The sequence below is a fragment of the Tamandua tetradactyla genome, chromosome 1 (assembly GCF_023851605.1).
Source record: "Tamandua tetradactyla isolate mTamTet1 chromosome 1, mTamTet1.pri, whole genome shotgun sequence".
Taxonomy (NCBI): domain Eukaryota; kingdom Metazoa; phylum Chordata; class Mammalia; order Pilosa; family Myrmecophagidae; genus Tamandua; species Tamandua tetradactyla.
In genome coordinates this window covers 85,265,889-85,283,406 of record NC_135327.1, presented here as the reverse complement: position 1 = coordinate 85,283,406, position 17,518 = coordinate 85,265,889, and the positions used below count along the sequence as shown (strand labels likewise).

At 41.5% G+C, this 17,518-nt stretch overlaps 1 protein-coding gene across 13 annotated transcripts in view; it reads right to left on the bottom strand.

Moving 5' to 3' along the window:
• Positions 1 to 17,518, bottom strand: part of ELMO1 (engulfment and cell motility 1) — a 577,880-nt gene that overhangs the window by 14,758 nt on the left and 545,604 nt on the right. For all 13 annotated transcript variants that reach the window (XM_077119672.1, XM_077119654.1, XM_077119621.1 and 10 more), the window contains 2 exons: positions 8,443 to 8,550; positions 1,052 to 1,134 (listed from right to left, as the gene is read on the bottom strand). In XM_077119672.1, coding sequence (XP_076975787.1) covers positions 1,052 to 1,134; positions 8,443 to 8,550 — 191 coding nt within the window. The remainder of the gene's footprint in view (positions 1 to 1,051; positions 1,135 to 8,442; positions 8,551 to 17,518) is intronic.

Sequence of the window (17,518 nt, the reverse complement as noted above, 5' to 3'; positions counted from 1 at the left end):
AGTGCTTCTGTAGTCTCTGTTTTTCCTAAAGATAGGGATAGGCTGATCCTATGGAGACCTGGTTTCCCATTTATCTTAGATTTTGTCTTAGATACTTAACTCTGATTGATCAGTAGGACATATATGATGTTTATGCTCCTCTTAGATAGATATTGTCGCTGGACAATAAAGAGGAAACCTATTGATCTATGTGATATTTTCATGCTGAGATGTCTGGAGCACCCAGATCAACTGGAATACTTTGCCCGTGGATGGCAAAAGGTATGTCAAGAGGTATGACAAAAGATTGGTTTCTCGATGGTCCCTCCAAGGGCAAATATCTCCAAATTAGGGGCAAAGGCAATTCTTCCAACTCTTCAGACAATGACCCTCCCTGCACCCTCTGTGATGGAACACGGGCTGTCACGGTGATGGCCAGCAGACTGATGAGGAGGGGACGGTGAGAACTTTCTCAATGTGAAACGGGCTTAAGCAATATATGTATCTTCTGGGGAAATTTTCTCCTTTGAGCAGGGTTTAAGATAGTTTTCAACCTGCTTTACATGATGCTGAAGGATATCAGGCTTTTAAAGTTTTCTAAGATATTTTTAAGCCAGCTGGTCTCTGCCTTTCTCAGGCTTCACTAAGACTCCAGGGAGGTTACTAGGAGGGTGATAATAGCAGGAGAAATGAAAGAGATTGAGATAGAGGTGGGGGCAGGGAGACTACGAACATAAATCAGAGGTAAGGAGAGGCACGGAGAATGGATGGGGATGAGCAGAAAAGGCTTGAGAGAAGACTGGATGACAATAAGAAGAGGGAAATCCCTAGTGTTGGGAGATACAGTAAGAAAAAGAATGGAAGAGATGTTGGGTATTAGAAAAGTGACCTGTGAGATTAAGAATAAGACTAAAAGATGTAAAAGGAATCAGGAAGGAGGGAAAAGGAGAGCCGAGTAAGAGATGTGTGATCGCACACACATACACACTGCTACTGAAAAAGGGCTGGCTCCACCAAAGTCCCTGATTGCATTGTACAAACAGAGCTCTTTGAAGTAATATGAAAATCATACCTTGTTTTGTTTAAGGGCACCTTTCTCTTTCATATGAGGGCAGTCCTTTCCCGTCACCACAGCTTTGATATCTGCCACCGGCACTGTAATTCACAAAAGAAAATGAAAGTGACTAAACCATGTAAAAGATTAGATGCCAATAAAGAGACAGGACTAAGCCGTGAGCCTTTTACTACAGTTGCCATTTCCAGAAACTGCTACAGAAAAAGAAAAGTGGTGAAAAGAGGAAGAAAAGGCAGGCAGCATCTTGGGACTAGAAACTAAAGTATGCTCCGGTCAAAAGCTTTGCTTGTAGAGAAAATCTACATTGATAGGTGAGTTTGGTTCAGTAAAAAAGTAAAAAATAGCTTAAAAAATCATAGCAGTGTTAAAGTGATGGCAATCGAAGCTGCAGTAGTAAGTAATAAACGTAATAGCAATAGTGGGAGTGAGTCGGTATTACAAAAGGCTTCTATGTACCAGGAGCAATGCCAAGTGCTTTGCATATATCAGTGTCTCTTGCCACGGTATCTAAATCCATTTGGTTTCTGAGTTTTCAATAGAGAAGGAAAGCAGTCCCATTCCAAAAAGTGTATTTGAATCTAAACAGTTCCTGAATTATCATTTGCCAAAGTCTCGCTCTCTACCATCTCATTTAATTCTCATAACAGTTCTATGAGGCAAAAACTGTTTCTTTTTCACAGACAAGAAAATGAACTCAATTAAATAAAGGGAATGTTTTTTTTTGATGAGGATATGGTAGCTGGTATCCATCTTGGAGATTCTAGAAATAACATACTTGGATAAAATGATGTTATCCACGTCTTATTCAGTATGTGGAGGATGATAAGAAAAAAGTGGAAAGGTTTGTGTATTTAAACTTTTTCTGTTAAGATTATCTGAGAAAGAAGGCAGTAGATTGGTCTGAGACTTTAATAAAGAAATGCAAAGTTTTCCCATTTCACTCCAATCCCCAGTCCTTCAGTCTAACAAGGAATTGTGAATCCAGGGGCCTTAGCAGATGGATTGGTTTTACCAAAGGTCAGGATTTAGGATCTATGGGAAGTTCAAGTAATCAAGTCCTCAGATTCTCTTAATGAAGATAATGAGAGACTTCACAAGTATATGTTCACATATTTTTATTACAGAATTGGGTTGTGTGTGTGTGTGGGGGGGAATTTTAGATGAAAATAAAAATATAAAATATATAGGATATTAGAACAACTGGAATGTGCCTTAAAAGCTAACATTTTCCAGGTACCTTAAAATGATTAAGAACTTTATCTAAATCTGTTGATACTCCTAGAGCTCTCTCTAACCCTGTATAGTGTGTTGTGTGTGGGCGTGGGGTGGGAGGGGCTGTGGTGAAGTCTTCAAGGGATCTCTGCAGGCTTCCCTGCTATCTATCTACCCCAACCCCAACTGCTCTCCATCTTGGAGATTCTGACTGTAGATCCTTTTGGTAGACATTGCTTGTGCTCACTAATATTTGTTTTTCTTTTCCTTCCAGGCACATGGAAGATGATAATTCCCAGAAATTCCTGCAGCTAGATGGAGACATGTGATTGGTTCTGGCCAATGAAAAGTGAGAGGAGGTAGCATGTCTCTGTTTATGGCCAGAGTAGTGAAAATCCCATGTCTTCCTGCCTCTCTTTTCCTCTGCTCCAGGAACTGAAGTGGCTGCATGTTCCAAATGACAAGCCACTGGCCTTGTGTCTCTGAGTGACTGTGTGGAGCAGTTCCTTGCCAACCCATGTGAGTTATGTGACATGAATGAGAAACATTTGTCGTGCTAAACCACTGAGATTTAGGGGGTTGTTCGTTCCTGCAGCATAATGTAGCCTATCCTGACTGATACAACCTTTTACTGCAGACCCCTTATGTATTGGTGTGTTGCTGGAGGTGGTCCCTGTGATTCCTGAACTTACTTTTGACTCTGAACACTGATATCAGCCCTCCTCAAATCCATTTTAAGAACCAATGGGCTCTATTCCTCTCCAAGGGCCAATCTAGTTGCCTAATCACCACCCTTGAGAGGGGATATTTGGATGCATTGGAAATTTGGTTTACTTTTCACTGGAAAGTCTACTATTGACGTGACTTTGTGATATCATTAACATAATTACTTATAAAAAACATTATTGAACTGCAAATACAGTTTGAGCCACAAGTGCATTGTAGAGGGTCTTTTGTTGTATAATATAGAATATGGCTGATGAACTAGAAGGAGCGTCTACAATTTATAAAAAAGGCATCATATGGAATGAAATGAGAGTAATACATACATCTATCATGGGGGCAGATTTCAGAATCTCTAATGTGAAGCCTTCCTAGGGAAGGAAAGACACTTTTCCACTGGGCTTTGTGGCAGTACATATTTTATGATTTTTATATGCATTGTCCCCTGTCAAGGAGACAAGCTGCTCTATCACTGGCAGAATTATGACTAAAAAGAAAACATAAAATACTCAAATATGGTGTGGCTTTTAAAGGTTGTTCTTTTGCATACCTTGACTTAAGAGATTAGGCATTGGCAGGGTTGAAATGCCTTCCTCTCTATTTCCATGAGCAGACTCAGAGGGTATGACTCATGTCTTCTGAATCTAAGGAGGCAGCAGGGATGGGGGTGGTGGGTAGGGAGACAAGGACAGGTGAGGGAAGGGGGTGGTGTTTTGATGACTTTAAAGCTAGGCTAGTGTTTAGATCAGGCCTTTTTGTGTAGGAAAAGCCTACAGGTGAAGGAAGCTCATAGGTAAAGGAAGCACTCCCATCCCTCCCGTGTCCACCTCAGGAACACAGCTTCGTTTCTTTCAATGCTTATTTTCAGTTTGAGCCAGACTAACTCTACCTAATTCAATACTTCTATTTTATAGATGGGGACATTTGGGCCTACAGAGAGGAAATAAATTATGCAACATCACACAGCTAGTCGGGGACAGGACCGGGGCTGGTGCTTTTTCTTCTACTCCCTGATCCTTGCTGGGCTGTGGCTTCTCCCTATGTGTAGAAGGTACCAGTATCCCAAATCATGCTAAGCACAGCCCCAACTGTGTGTGTCACTTCACTTAGATTCAGGCAACTCTGGTTGCTAACATCAGTGGAAGGGACTCCAGTTGTGATTTAAAACAAAAATGCTGTTGAAGAAAAAAATAGCGCCACCGCAGTGAAACGAGCTTCAACTTTCATCACTGGCAGCCAAGTGGAGAAAGAAACCAGCCCCAGGAAGGAGTCAGTAAACTGCAAGCACATGCTGTGTGCACAGTCCACTACTAGAAGCTTCTGTGTGCAGAGATTCTGAGGAAGGACAGGCTGACCCCAGTATAGCCCAAGGAAGGAACTAGCCTCTCTGCCTTGGCAGGGCACCAACCAACTCTAAGGATAGAGAGTCCTGTGTCCTGAATCAGAGAGCCTGGGTTTGACTTGACAGTCACCTGCTGGCTGTACCACTTTGGGCTTAACTTCTTTGAGCCTCAGGCTTCCCCTCTGTAGAGTAGAACTATAATACCATCTATCTCTTAAAGTTGCTTAGAGAATTAGCTCCTAAAGCTGGAGCTATACTCATTGCTGGCTCTTAATCTAGGCAGTACAGTGTAGAGGGTGAAAATCTGGGTCATAGTTCCTTGCTCTACTGCTTCCCTACCATGTGACCTTGAGCAAGTTACACAATCTTTCTATGCCTCAGTTTCCTTATCTGTAAAGTAGGAACACAAATATCCTCCTCTTCAGATCGAAAGAACTGATGCCAAGCTCTTCGCATGGTGCCTGGCATATTGTATGCCCTAAATGCTAATTGTTACTGGAAGTTAATTCTCTCTGCAGACTGAGGGACCTGAGTTACTCACTGTGCTTCAATGACCCAAATCACCCACTTTGCCTCGCTGTATTAGCTTGTTCTCTTCATCTACAGTAACAGGCTTAATCTCCTTATGTGAGGGGATGAGGCTGTGTGCTTCTCCTCCCCAGTCCCTTTGATGTGGGAGTGAGAAGCACTGGCCTAGATTCTTTCAAAGGGAGGTACTGATGGGCCTAGGACACGGCTGGAAAGTAATGGAGTCTAGCATTTATGGGGGTGGTGACAGGCTGTAAAAACCCTGGTGGGAGAGATGTGAGTTGGAAGGGAAGGAAGGATTATGTGGATTTTAGATTTCCTAAACTTAAAAGGAAGAAGGCAGCTTAAGCGAGACCCTCAATCTTCATTGGCACTAGCTATATTTAGAGGATTCAATTACACTATTTATGTCATCAATATCTCAATATTCAGCACAGATTAGCTCAAGGGGTGGAAGACAATTTTCCTCATGGTATCAAGAGACGGCAACTGATATGGTGTGGGCAATGGCACTTAATGTTAATTACAGTCATATTGCCTTTTTCTAGTGGAATGAGGTTTCTGACTTTTAAGGACTCCAAGAGGGTGGCTATTTTGCTCTGGGCAGAATGTAGAATTGGAATTAAGTGCAAACCATGGAGCAGGCATGAAACTAGCAAACTTTAGTTTACTAGGCTGAGGACCTTCAATCTCAGGTCACAATTTGTTGCATAAATACAGAGTTCCTGACTTGCATGCATGATATAATCTCACTAACACACTCACACACATGTATACCACCTGTGCTGGTTTGAAACTGTTATGCACCCTCAGAAAAACCTATGTCCTTTTAATCCAATCTTGTGGGGGCAGACCTGTTGTTGGGTGGAACTTTTTAATTGGGCTGTTTCCATGGAGATATGACCCTGCCCATTCAAGGTGGGTCTTAATCAGTTTGTTGGAGTCCTTTAAGAGAGCACATGGAGAACCGAGAGAGTTTAGATAAGCAAGAAGGATCCACTGCAGCTGAAAGAGCCATTTGAAACCAGAAGCCAGGAGAGAAGAATGAGTAGATGTCACCATACACTTTCCCATGTGAAAGAGGAATCCTAGATGCCAGCTGCCTTTCCTCTGTAAAAGTATCCTCTTATTGGTGCCATAATTTGGAAATTTTCATGGTCTTAGAATTGTAACTTGTAACTTAATAAATCTTCTTTGTAAAAGCAAATCCATTTCTGGTATATTGCATTCTGGCAGCTTTAGCAAACTGAAACACCACCGTTCACCCATCCTCACATGCACATGTCTAAACTCTCACCCACAGAAGTATGCATTCTTGGTTTATTTTGCAATGGATAAACTTTATGGAGCAATTCTTTAAAACTTTGCAATGTCACTTCAAAGGCTGAAGAAAGGGGCACAAAGGAGTTTTGGAGGCACTGGCAGGAGGGGCCATGTATCCCTTTTCTAGAATCATCATCACTCCATGGCCACTTCCAAATGCCATGTGGAGATTCATAGTTCTGGCCTTGCTTTTCTCCTGCAACCACTCTGAAAGTTGGCTCTCCATCCTTCCTGGATTCCATGGCATTGGACTCCTGGTTCCTAGCCAGCTAATTTTGCCCTTGGGGTCTTCGAGTGGGAGCCTTAGTAGGCTTGGGAACATCAGCTGTGGGCAGGTCTAGGAATTGTCCCTCACAAGGCTCAGGGGCTGTCAACCCCTTGAACTTTTTCTGGGAGCAAGACCACAGATTTCCTAAGCAACAAAACCAGCTAAAATGGAAGGGCTGCCTATGAAATTGGGGCAACCTACCAATTAAGTACCAATCATTGGGCTGATAAATGGATTCTATCTCTATAAAGGTAGGGTAAATAATGGTCCCAAGGAATGGCAGAGCAGATTCACTGGGCCACATGAGGAAGCAATGAATCAAGCTGTCTTCCTTTGGTTCAGACAACTTTCCTTATCTCTAGACCAATTTCAGAATGGGGCGTGGGACCTCCTAAGAAGCTGGTTGCACCAACCAACAATAATCTAAAACTTTTTTCAGTTTACTGAAATAGAACTGTGATTCCAAATCACTGGCCTTTGGACTAGTCTTGGTTCCTGAGGGACTTTTCATCAGCTAACAGCAAATGAAAAAAAATTAGGACATTGGTGTATTTTTCAATAAGCAAATTTAATTCATGTCCATTATTTCAAGATTAGGTTCTTATGTTTCTCACAATCAAATGACCTTTCTTTTATGAAATGATTGTGATAGCAAATTTTCAGTAGATTTTATTTTTTACTATCTTTTTTATTCAACAATTCTGGGATGGGACCTAAGAATTCGCTTTTCTAATACAGTCCCAGATGCTGCTGCTGTTAGTTCAGGGACTGCATTTTGAGAACCACTGGTTCCAAATGTTGGAATCTGGAAGCCTTTCTGAGATAGGAAGGGAGGAATCCTCATTCGCAGGCAGATGCCTGGGGTTGCCTACTCAGCAAGCGGATGGAAGCCCAGTCCCGGGTCCCCTGCAGCTGTGAATTTCAGATTTCTTTCTGCCTTATTACAGTGGCAATACTGTGAGCAGGGGAGGCAGTTCCATGAAAGGAAAGGAGAACGTTTTCTGAATGAAATGATACCACAAAGACCGTGTGGTGCCATTTTTAAGCTGGAGGAAGAGTATATTCCAGGCTGTCTGTCAGCATGGAGTCTGAATGCTTCAGGAAGTTTCCCACTCAAGGACTTACTGTAGCATATGATGGCTGTGAGGTGTAAGAAAGACAGTCCAGATTTGACTCCGATGGGGCCTGGAGTGACAGGAGAAAAAGTGCTAAGACCTCAGGGTAGGGAATCTTGTCTAGGACAGGCTTATCTAACTCACTGCAGGGTCAATGTGACTTTTAAAGGTTATTCAAGAGTCCTGATTTATTTTCTCACTCTGATTTCTCTACCTGGGATGTCCTCTGAGGCTATGTTGAGTTTGTCTCTTCCCAATTAAGTCATCATCCTTGCATATTTTAATGTTTCCATAATACTTTAATTTGTACACTGAACGCTGCCAACAAACCTGGCACTGGGCTTGGTGTTGGTTATCTCACATAATATTTAGCAAAGAATAATGTTTAATCAATAATAAATTTTCAAATTATCTGAGTGAGCGTCTTTGAAGTAAGTTAGTTGTATTTGTTCTACCATAGCTCTGCACTGTAATTAGGTGGTACACTACGCTATAATGAATAAATGAGGTAGGAATCAAATATATAATTCATATGAAATTAATTTGGATCATCAGAAAGAAGATAATTGACAGAATTAAATTTATATCCTTTTGATTATGGAAGGCATCAGGGTAATGCCAAAAGGGACATCTGAACCCCAAGTTTACATCTTTCAGAAAAGATTCCATGAACATTTCTTATACACGTTCCCTGTTCTGCCCCAAACCCCAAATCCACCAAGAGCATGTACTTGATTAGAATCCTCCAGCCAAGACTTATCACAAGATGAAACATGTCTAAAGGTTTATTTGAGTTGACAGTTTACTTGCATATTTTGTGGACAAAAGCCAAGTGACCAAACCAAACTCAGGCCTTCTCTATAGGACAGCCACTTACATTTGTCCTGCAAGGAATCATGCGGCACTTCTCCCTGGGGGCTTTCTTCCAAGTCTCCATAATGTAGGACCTTGTGATTCGGTGAAAGTCGACAATACCAGAACTTGTCTGAGGAAAAACAAACACAAATTTCCAAGGTAAGTGCTTCTCGTTTCCAAAAAAATCAACATCTTTATTTCCTAACACCTTTGCCCAGAGGAATAAGCTATTCATTTGTTTTTAGGTCTGCTGGAAAGAATGAATTTTAACATCAAGGCCAGGAAGTTCCTTTTGGATTTTGATATTTTGTTAGCATCTGCCCTCCTTATTATAAATTTGGTATTTATGGTGAGACCATTGGGAAAGTGAGTAAATCCTTCAAGTTCAATGGCAAGATGTTTTCTGAGGGGATGGTTTCCAGAAGGTACTGTGTCATTATCTATAGCCACTCTGGAATCTATTCCTTTTCCCCTTAGGCCTGACAACAAGGGGGGAAATGCAGGCCTGACAACAAGGGGGAAAGAACAGCTTTCTTAGAACTCTTCTGCCTACACTTTCCTCTCTCAGATTTTAAGATTGTCGAAATGGTTGTGGGCAAAGCCATGTATCAGTCACTTTGGCACACCAAACCCCCATCCCTGACTCTAATACATACAAATCAATCAACAGATGAACTGTTAGGATGCTGGCGGTATTAACAAGGGGTGGAATTCCTCAAGAAATGATGCAAATAATTCAAGGATTTATCCACAGAATGAGGACACTGACAATCAATCTCATTTCTAATTCCTAGACTTTAGTTCTCGGAATAGGAATGACCAAGGCTTTGGGATCACTAACTCCTTCAACCCCACCTGCTTGCCACCTCTCCCCACCCCCACATAATAAAGAAGTATGAACCAGCCTGTGAGTTATGGAGAAGGAGGCAAAGACCACTTTTTATAAACAAGGAATGTGAATGGCATCAGAGATTTTTGTGTAACTCTCAAAGTCCAGCTTAGATGTTGCCTCTTCCTGGAAGCCCTCTTTGGTTACTGCAACTGGAGGGATTCTCCTCATCTTCTGAGCTGCCCCAGCATCTTTGAACCCCTCCCATGTCTTAGACTGGGATTATTGGTATCCACACTAAGCATCCTAGTATCCCCCTCTGTCTGCTGTATAACCTAGCCGAGCAACCTGTCCTGCCGGCTATACTGTGATGACTCCAGGTCATCAGTACTGATATGCAGAGAAGGCAGGGGCTCTGTGACAACAGTCACTGGCTTCATAATCGCACTGTCCCCATCCCTTGGCACAGGGCCTTGAATCTGCACAGTTGTTTTGGCTGAAGAGGACTTGGTCAAAACACCATAGGCACAAAACCTAAGGTCTATTACCTGTAAGCCCCTTTGTACTGATGAGCAAATTGTGCTTTGGTCAAAACACCTCATGATTACATCTACAAATACAAATGGTTTGGAAAGCATTCAGCATCAAAAGATCTCTGTGATATTTAAAGAGAAGTGTTTTTCCTAACTAAAGTTGTGTTCACGGCAAAACCATGTTTTAATTATGATTCTTATAAAGGATGAAAAGGTTTTTTTGTTCTTTTTTTTTTAAAAAAAAAAACAAAAAAAACATAGGCAGGCACTGGGAACCGAACCGAGGTCTCCAGCATGGCAGGCAAGAACTCTGCCACTGAGCCACCATGGCTGGCCCTAGACATAAAGTTTTAAACATGAAAATAAAAGCCACATAATGAATAAATGTCCCAGCTTGATCTACATAGGAGAATGCCTCTGTGACTTCCATTTTCTTTGTCTGTAATTGGGTTCAGGAATTCCTGAAGTATATCTTCTCTACTCTGGTGGAAAAGTGTGAGAGAAAAAAAAAAGTTATTTGATGGCTAGAAAAATATCCAGAATTGCTAAATTTTCAAAATTATGTTATATGTACACCAAACACAGGTCATTTTTTGTAAGAGTGTTTCAAAAGTAGAGAACACTGTTATTGCCTGAGAAAATGTGGAATTATCAGTTTCCCATGAGGAGAAGAAAGAGGTCGTGGAATTTGACTTGTAATTCACAATAATCAGTTCTAAAGGAAGAGGCTACTTGGTGATGAGCCTCAAAGGTGCTTCTGAGGATGCCCCTGTTTGCTTAATGAGGCAGGATAAGGCTGCCAGTTCCTTTCTCCTAAGCGACCTTTCGTCTGGTCTAAATAGCCTGAGATGACTACAAAGCCAGCTGGTGAAATGTGCTAAAAATCTGTCCTCTGTCGCTAAAATCTGTTACCTCTGAGGCAGGATTTTTAGCTATGAGAGCAACCGAAGGGTGACAGGAAGCTAGGAGGGGAGTCAGTGAGATGTGACGCCTGGAAATGCGGGTTTTATTTGGAGAAAGGTCTTAGCCTATTCTTTAGAGGAGTCCCATGTTTCTCAGGCTGGGATAAGCTCCACCAGTTAGCAGTGGTACTGAAGCCAAAAGGTCATTATGGTGCAAAGATCAATTATACTCAATATTTGGATGGAGGTGGCATTAAAAAAGTTAACTGGTAAATACTTTAATACAAACAGATTCATTATGGAGTAAAACGCATACTTTAGACACATTGGTAAGGTAACCCATCAGACCTCCATGACATTTTGCTACTTTTATTTTCAGTGTAAGTTTATTCATTCAGTGAATATTTGTGGAGTGGGTATGACAAAAATGTCATTAAAATGAAAGGCAGGCATAAGAGACAAAGCCAAGCAACTCAAGAAAAAAAAATGAGTTTCCTCAATTCTTAATGGCAGCTGAGAAAAATATGGTAGAAACAAAAACTTGTTTCCAGACCAATGGGTCAAGGAAAAGGGCAGGAACAATTCAGCAACTCTGGAAATACTATAGGGAAAATGAGGAGGCGGAAAGTCTCTTATGTAACGTATTCTCACATCATAAATTACCTCACAACAGTGGCTATGTATCAGGGGTCTATGTGGCAAAACAGCTACCTACCTTGCAAGGGTGCAGTCAATGCCTGTTTAAAAGACCACAGAAGGCCACATGGAACCTTTAAAAAATATCTGCTGTATGGCTAACAGAATTCCCTCCTGCAAGAAGCTTAAAACCACTTTTCCCTGGTTTTCCTGCTAGTTTGGGCTAGTTCTTCTCCTGTCAAATATAAGCTTCTTTTTTTCTGTCCACCACTAAAACGGTAGAGAACTAAAAGATCATTTAGACTTTTATCAGTGTAAGTGACATGGACAACTCCCAATCAAAAAGGAAGGCTTGGATGGATGACAAAATATTGGAAAGAGAGTAAAGGCTTGAAAAGGTTGTCTCTGTAATCAAAAGGGATTGGATACTCAGCTATCTTCCTTAGCTTTGGGAAGGCTTAGATGCATGACACTGCGCATATTTCTGTTTCGAAAGCAAAGCTGCCACAAAGGTGAAAAGGGCTGCAAGCTCCGGCCAGTACAGCACTCCTGGCATGCTGGGAGAGACTTTCAGAATCAGACACCCGCAACAGCTGGATGTGCAGTTTCTTCTCATGGTAAGAAAAATGTGTGGTTTCCTTTCAAAACACAGCATGGAATCACTAGCTCCTCAATTCCTCTGGGCAATGAATAAATGAATGTGTCACTAGAAGCCATTAGCAGGAAGCAGTGAGAACATTTATCAAAGATTGTTTACTTGCCTTTAAAGACAAAATGGAGTTAAGATGGAGGGTTTCTAGTCGAGTATGGAGGAGAGTACACTCACAGCCATCCCTTCACCCCCATACTCAGAAACTCAAAATATGGGGACAATGTTGTACTTCACTTCTTTTTCTTTCCATGTGTGCATAATTGTGTGTGTGTGTATATGTGTGTGTGAAGGATCAGAGGGAAAAGCAGGTCCCAAAACTCACAAGCCTAGCAAGAAGGTCTCCGAGGCTGATGAAAACTATTTCTAATGTCACCCAGCTGATAACTACTGACAACTTGTGGATTCAGTGCTGCCCAACTTTATGCTGGATGGAATGATGAAAACATTCGAAACCTGCATTATTAACACTAAGGAAACATTTTGGAGGGTGGAGGGGGCAGGAAGGGAGGCTCCCAACACTCAGGGGATTCCAAGCAGCCCTTCTGATTGACTTCTCTGACTCAGGCTCAACCTTGTACCTGGACCTCTTGAAAACCAGCAGGCTGTAGGAAGAAACACAGGCAGGGGGAGGCTGGATTTGGGGTAGAGAGGCTTCTCTTTTCCATCTGGCTTCAGGATCAGTAAATACATTTTCAGTTTAATTTTCATTAATGTGAACAGCCACAGGTAGCTAGTGGCTCCTTTGTCAGAGAGTTCAGCCTAGAGTTTTTTGTCATCTTAGAGGCTGAAGGCAAGTTTGGAGAGGGCCCCAGTCTTTTGGGGAGTCAGCCAGCTGAATGACAGCCACCACTGGTGAGTGTGCAATGCTGCTGAGTTAAGTGTGCACAGGGCACAGCAAGAAGTGAGTCCTTATCAACTCTGGTACAGCCTCAGAGGGAGTCTCTGTCTTGGATGCCAAGTCCATAGTGGGCAGCTGGCTGCTGAGCTAGAAGGCCCTGATATTTCTGCATTTGGGAGGTCACATGGTATTCTCTAAAGCACTTCCTTAGGACACTTTCACTACTATTTTTCCTAAGTTGATCTAAAATGTGTGGTCTTCGGCACGTTTAGGAGAAGGTCTCCATGCCGTTTGAGGTTGACATGTGCCAAGTTACCAAACATGAGGGACCCCAGCCATGTTTCTAAAGGGATATATCTTCCAGGTGATGAGACCCAAGATTTCTCTGTTGACCCATGAAATGGAAACTGCAACTATAGATACAGATAAAAGTCATTCTGCCTTCTGAATCTTCCTCATTTTACTGGATGATACTTAAAATGAGAGACACACATTTGATTCAGAATTCTGCTTCCCTGGAGTCTCTTCCCAGAAGATGATTCCAGAGCCAAACAGTGTTTGAAGATGATTTGGCCTAACCACAGACTCTGATGTCCAACATAGCGGGGTTTCAGGCCTGTCATGTATTAGCTGTGGGGCTCTGCACAAATGATAAAAACCTTAGGGATCTTTGTTCTTCCATTATTAGGTAATGGTAATGATTATAAGAGTAAAACTTGTATAAAGTATCCCTCAAGCACCCTTCTCAGAGCTGGCTCATAATAAACGGTAGTGCCTTCCATCTGTCCAGTCAATGATAGCACCTCTCGTCACACTACCGGTCCCTCCAAATTTTGGGAGCAATGACCATATTATTTTGAGCTATTTGGCAAGTGCCCTCTTTTTTTCTGAAAATAAACTGACTGTTCTCCTCATTTGAAAATATTTATTTATTTATCCTGCTTCTTTATAAATATTAATTATTATTAAGTTTAATGAAGCATTAAGACAATCTCAATCAAGGGTAGAGGAAGAAACAACCTGTACCCCAAAAGGGTTTATCTAGCTACTGTGCCTGAGCCTCCCATTTGGCTCGGGGATTTTCTGACTAAATCAAGAGAAGTGTAAAGTGCATAGGCTCTGTTGGCACAAATGTGGAAGCATCCAGATCCTCGGGGGAGACAAGGTCTGCCACGCACTGAATTCCAAAAGGAATTTGTCATGTTAGTGCTTAGGGAAGGGATGATGGTCATGGAGTGGATAATTTCTCCAGTACGTAGGTAATTCTACGCTTTCCTTTCTTGGAATGACTCTCCACTGTTGAGCCCTGGGCTCACATCAAGGTGATTCAATACAAGTGACTTTGAGAGAAGCTCACATCTGAAATATAAGAAAATCAGCAGGGAGCCACTGAGCCTGTAAGCCTAACAACAGAAAGCTTCCGGGATTTCATCTTAACTCTCTGGCAGAACCCCAAGGAACAGGGAAGCAAGGCAAGTTCAAACGTGAGGGATTCTGCAACTAGACTTAATATTCCATGGAGGGGGCAGAATGGAATGAAGTAAGTATGTAGTATCCAATTCCACTCTATCTCCTACATTGAAGAATCTATGTTCTAGGAAACCACAAGCAAAATTAATAAGTATCAATAATGAATGTTTACTAAAACTGTTACTGTCCTAAGTGATATGCATGCATAATTTTATTTAACCTATATAACTCTATGATGTAGGAACTGACATCATCCTCATTTTACAGATGAGTAAATAGAAACACAGAGATGTTGAGTAGGTTACCTGAGGTCACCCAGCTAAGGAATGGGGAGGGAAGACTTGAACCCAGCTTGATGTGTCTTATATGATTTACTTACTGCCTCCCAGTTCTAATGTGATCAGAATTCCCAGAAACTCAGGTTTTTAAACCCCTGCATCAAACTATGTCAGTAACAGAGTTGCAAATGAGACAGGTAGATTGATGAGTCATATATCACCATACTGGCTTCTATTCAAACACAACACAGAAAGGGACTGTTTGCCTCTCCATGTCCCACTTCTCTGGGATTGGAAGCTCCTTCAATTTCCCCCATAAAGTTAATTACTTAAAGTCACTCATATGTGTCCCATGCGTTGTTGAACAAGTTTAAAGGTAGTGTGTATTGGCTCCTGGGTGGAGGATAACTGTTCTTTAGCCTGCCGATGGCATATGGCAAGCATCTCGCTGTGCCAGGCTAGGATCTCACATGGAAATGCACCTTTCTTGAAGGGATTAAAAATTATTTACCTCATGTTCTCATTAATCTGTGTAAGTCTAAATGAAATATTTTTGATGGAGTGATAGGAAACTAATTTCAGCACAGTCTGTTTTGAATTCCTATTTTTAAGCACAAAGAGTCAGTCACCAGATTTAAAATCCATTTACCAAATACCAAAAAGCCTCCCTTTCTGCACTCAGCAGGATGATTTTACATTAAACACAGATGGTTATGCTCCCAAGGGAACTGAACTAATATATTTATAATCTAGGGGCTAATATTTTTTGTTCATTAGGTAATTCATTTTTAGAAAATGGGGAAGATTTACAGATAAAGGAATAACACTTCTTTAACAAAACCTAAAATTACTACATCTAGAAACAGGAATATTCTAGTAGAATCTTCCATCTTAGCCTAAAAAGGGTTAGTTACCCAGAGAAACAGACTAGAAGGTTACATTTAGTTCCCTGAATTAGGTTCTGAAGGACTGGCTGGACATCAATGGTGGCACCTGGTTAGTAGGTGACAAAATTGTCACACAAACCTCCCCAATTGCTTTAGCCCTTTTCCTGATGTCAAGTAAATAAAAACATCAAAAATCACCTTTATAGGATAATATATCCTGAATATTTATTTTTCTAATTGTTATAAAGAGACTGGGGAACACATATGACTTTGTCTAACTGAGCAGAAATCTTGCAGGTCATCTAATTCCATTTTATAGATGGGAGTTTATGACCCAGAGAGTTCATGCGGCCTGCCTAAAGAGACACAGCTGGTCAACTGTAGAGAACCCAGAGGTAACTCTGCTGGTGTCTAGCTCACTCCTTTTTTACTTGACATTCTTCTGTAATAAAAGCAGCTACCTTTTGTTATCTCTGTTGAAGACCTACATTCATGATTGCCTTTCTTCTTCATTTCTTTCCAGCATCATCATCCTCATTTCACTGGGGGAAACTGCCCACAGTCCCACAGACAGAGGCAGGATTCCATCCACATCACCTGGCTCCTGTGTCATATCCTCACCGATGTGCTATACCATCTTCTTGGAACACCATTTAGTCTAACAGTGATGCCAAATTCAAGGAACGTAATGAAAAAAGAGAGATCCAACTCATCTTCCAATGAGTGAACTGGAGTCATGAGTTACCTTTCCCATTGCTAGTCTCAGTGTGAATCTTTCTCAGCTCAGCTGTCCGTTATTATTCTGTTCTCTCCATGGCCCAGTTCAAAACTCACTGCCATGACTGCCCAGCCCCTGGGAATAACCCACATTTTCATTCATCGAGGAATTTCTGCTTTTAGATACCACTCAATACGATTTTTAATGGTAAGATTTGAAATAGTTGGAATTTACTGAAAATTCAGCACAGTTAAATAAATGACCAGTGGGATGGGCTGGGATGAACACTGAATATTTGCCAGTAGTGATGAGCTCTACATCTGAGCCGAGCATCTGTCAGCTTTCAGAAATATTTATCAAGGGTCCTCTGGGTCTTAACAGATACTTGTTCTTGGTACAGCTGCTAACGCTATGCTTGTTACTACTTTTGCTATCAATTCCTGGCCTTTCCCCAATCTCTTCTCCTCTCTCCACACCTTAATTTTTTCAGGGATTTTTTTTTGTGTGTGTGTGTAGGGGGGGTGTTGCTGTTTGTTTCTAGGACGGTGTGATACTAGTACTTTGACTTTGCAATTAGCAGCATGGCAAGAGAGCAAGAAAATAATCAAGGAGCTTTACTTTCCCAGCAAAGAGACAGCTGGAAATTTTTCCCACCTGGTGGAACTGGTCTAATGGCACCCATTTTGGGGACAGAATTTTATAGGGTTAATTCAGAAATGTGAATGTAATCTGGAAGATTATAAAAACAGCTTCTACTCCACCTTGGTTTACTGAATCTTACCTTAAATAGAATATATAATTCTGAGCTGGATGGGAATCCATAAGGGTGAACTGGGAAAAGGGTCATCTATGTTGAAAATCCTAAGATCCAATTCAACAAATAGCACCCACATCATCTGGCTCCTGTGTTGTATCATATGAGTTACTAAAAATAAGGGCCATAGACTAGCTTGGGTGTGAATTCTTGCTCCTCTGTGATCTCGGGCAAGTTCCTCAATATTTCTCAGTGCCTCAGTTTTCTCATTTATAACCTGGGGATAATCACAGTAACTTCTTTATAGGTTATTATGAGGATGAAATCCTTAACATAAGTAAAATGTTTAAAGAAAAGCCTGGGACATAGTGAGCTCTCCACATGTGCCAGCTGTTGTTGACACCACCACAAAGCTTCACCGAAAGGTGAAGAATGGCTCTTTGGTTCTATGGGACTTTTGACAATTCTGAACTTGGACTGTCTCTGGACACACTGTCTCTGGATTCTTATTCCTGGTCAATGCCTTGCTGTGTGGCCACCCTTAGACCAACCATGCTCTCTGATGCCTCACAGAGCAAACCACCACCACTAACCCTACCAG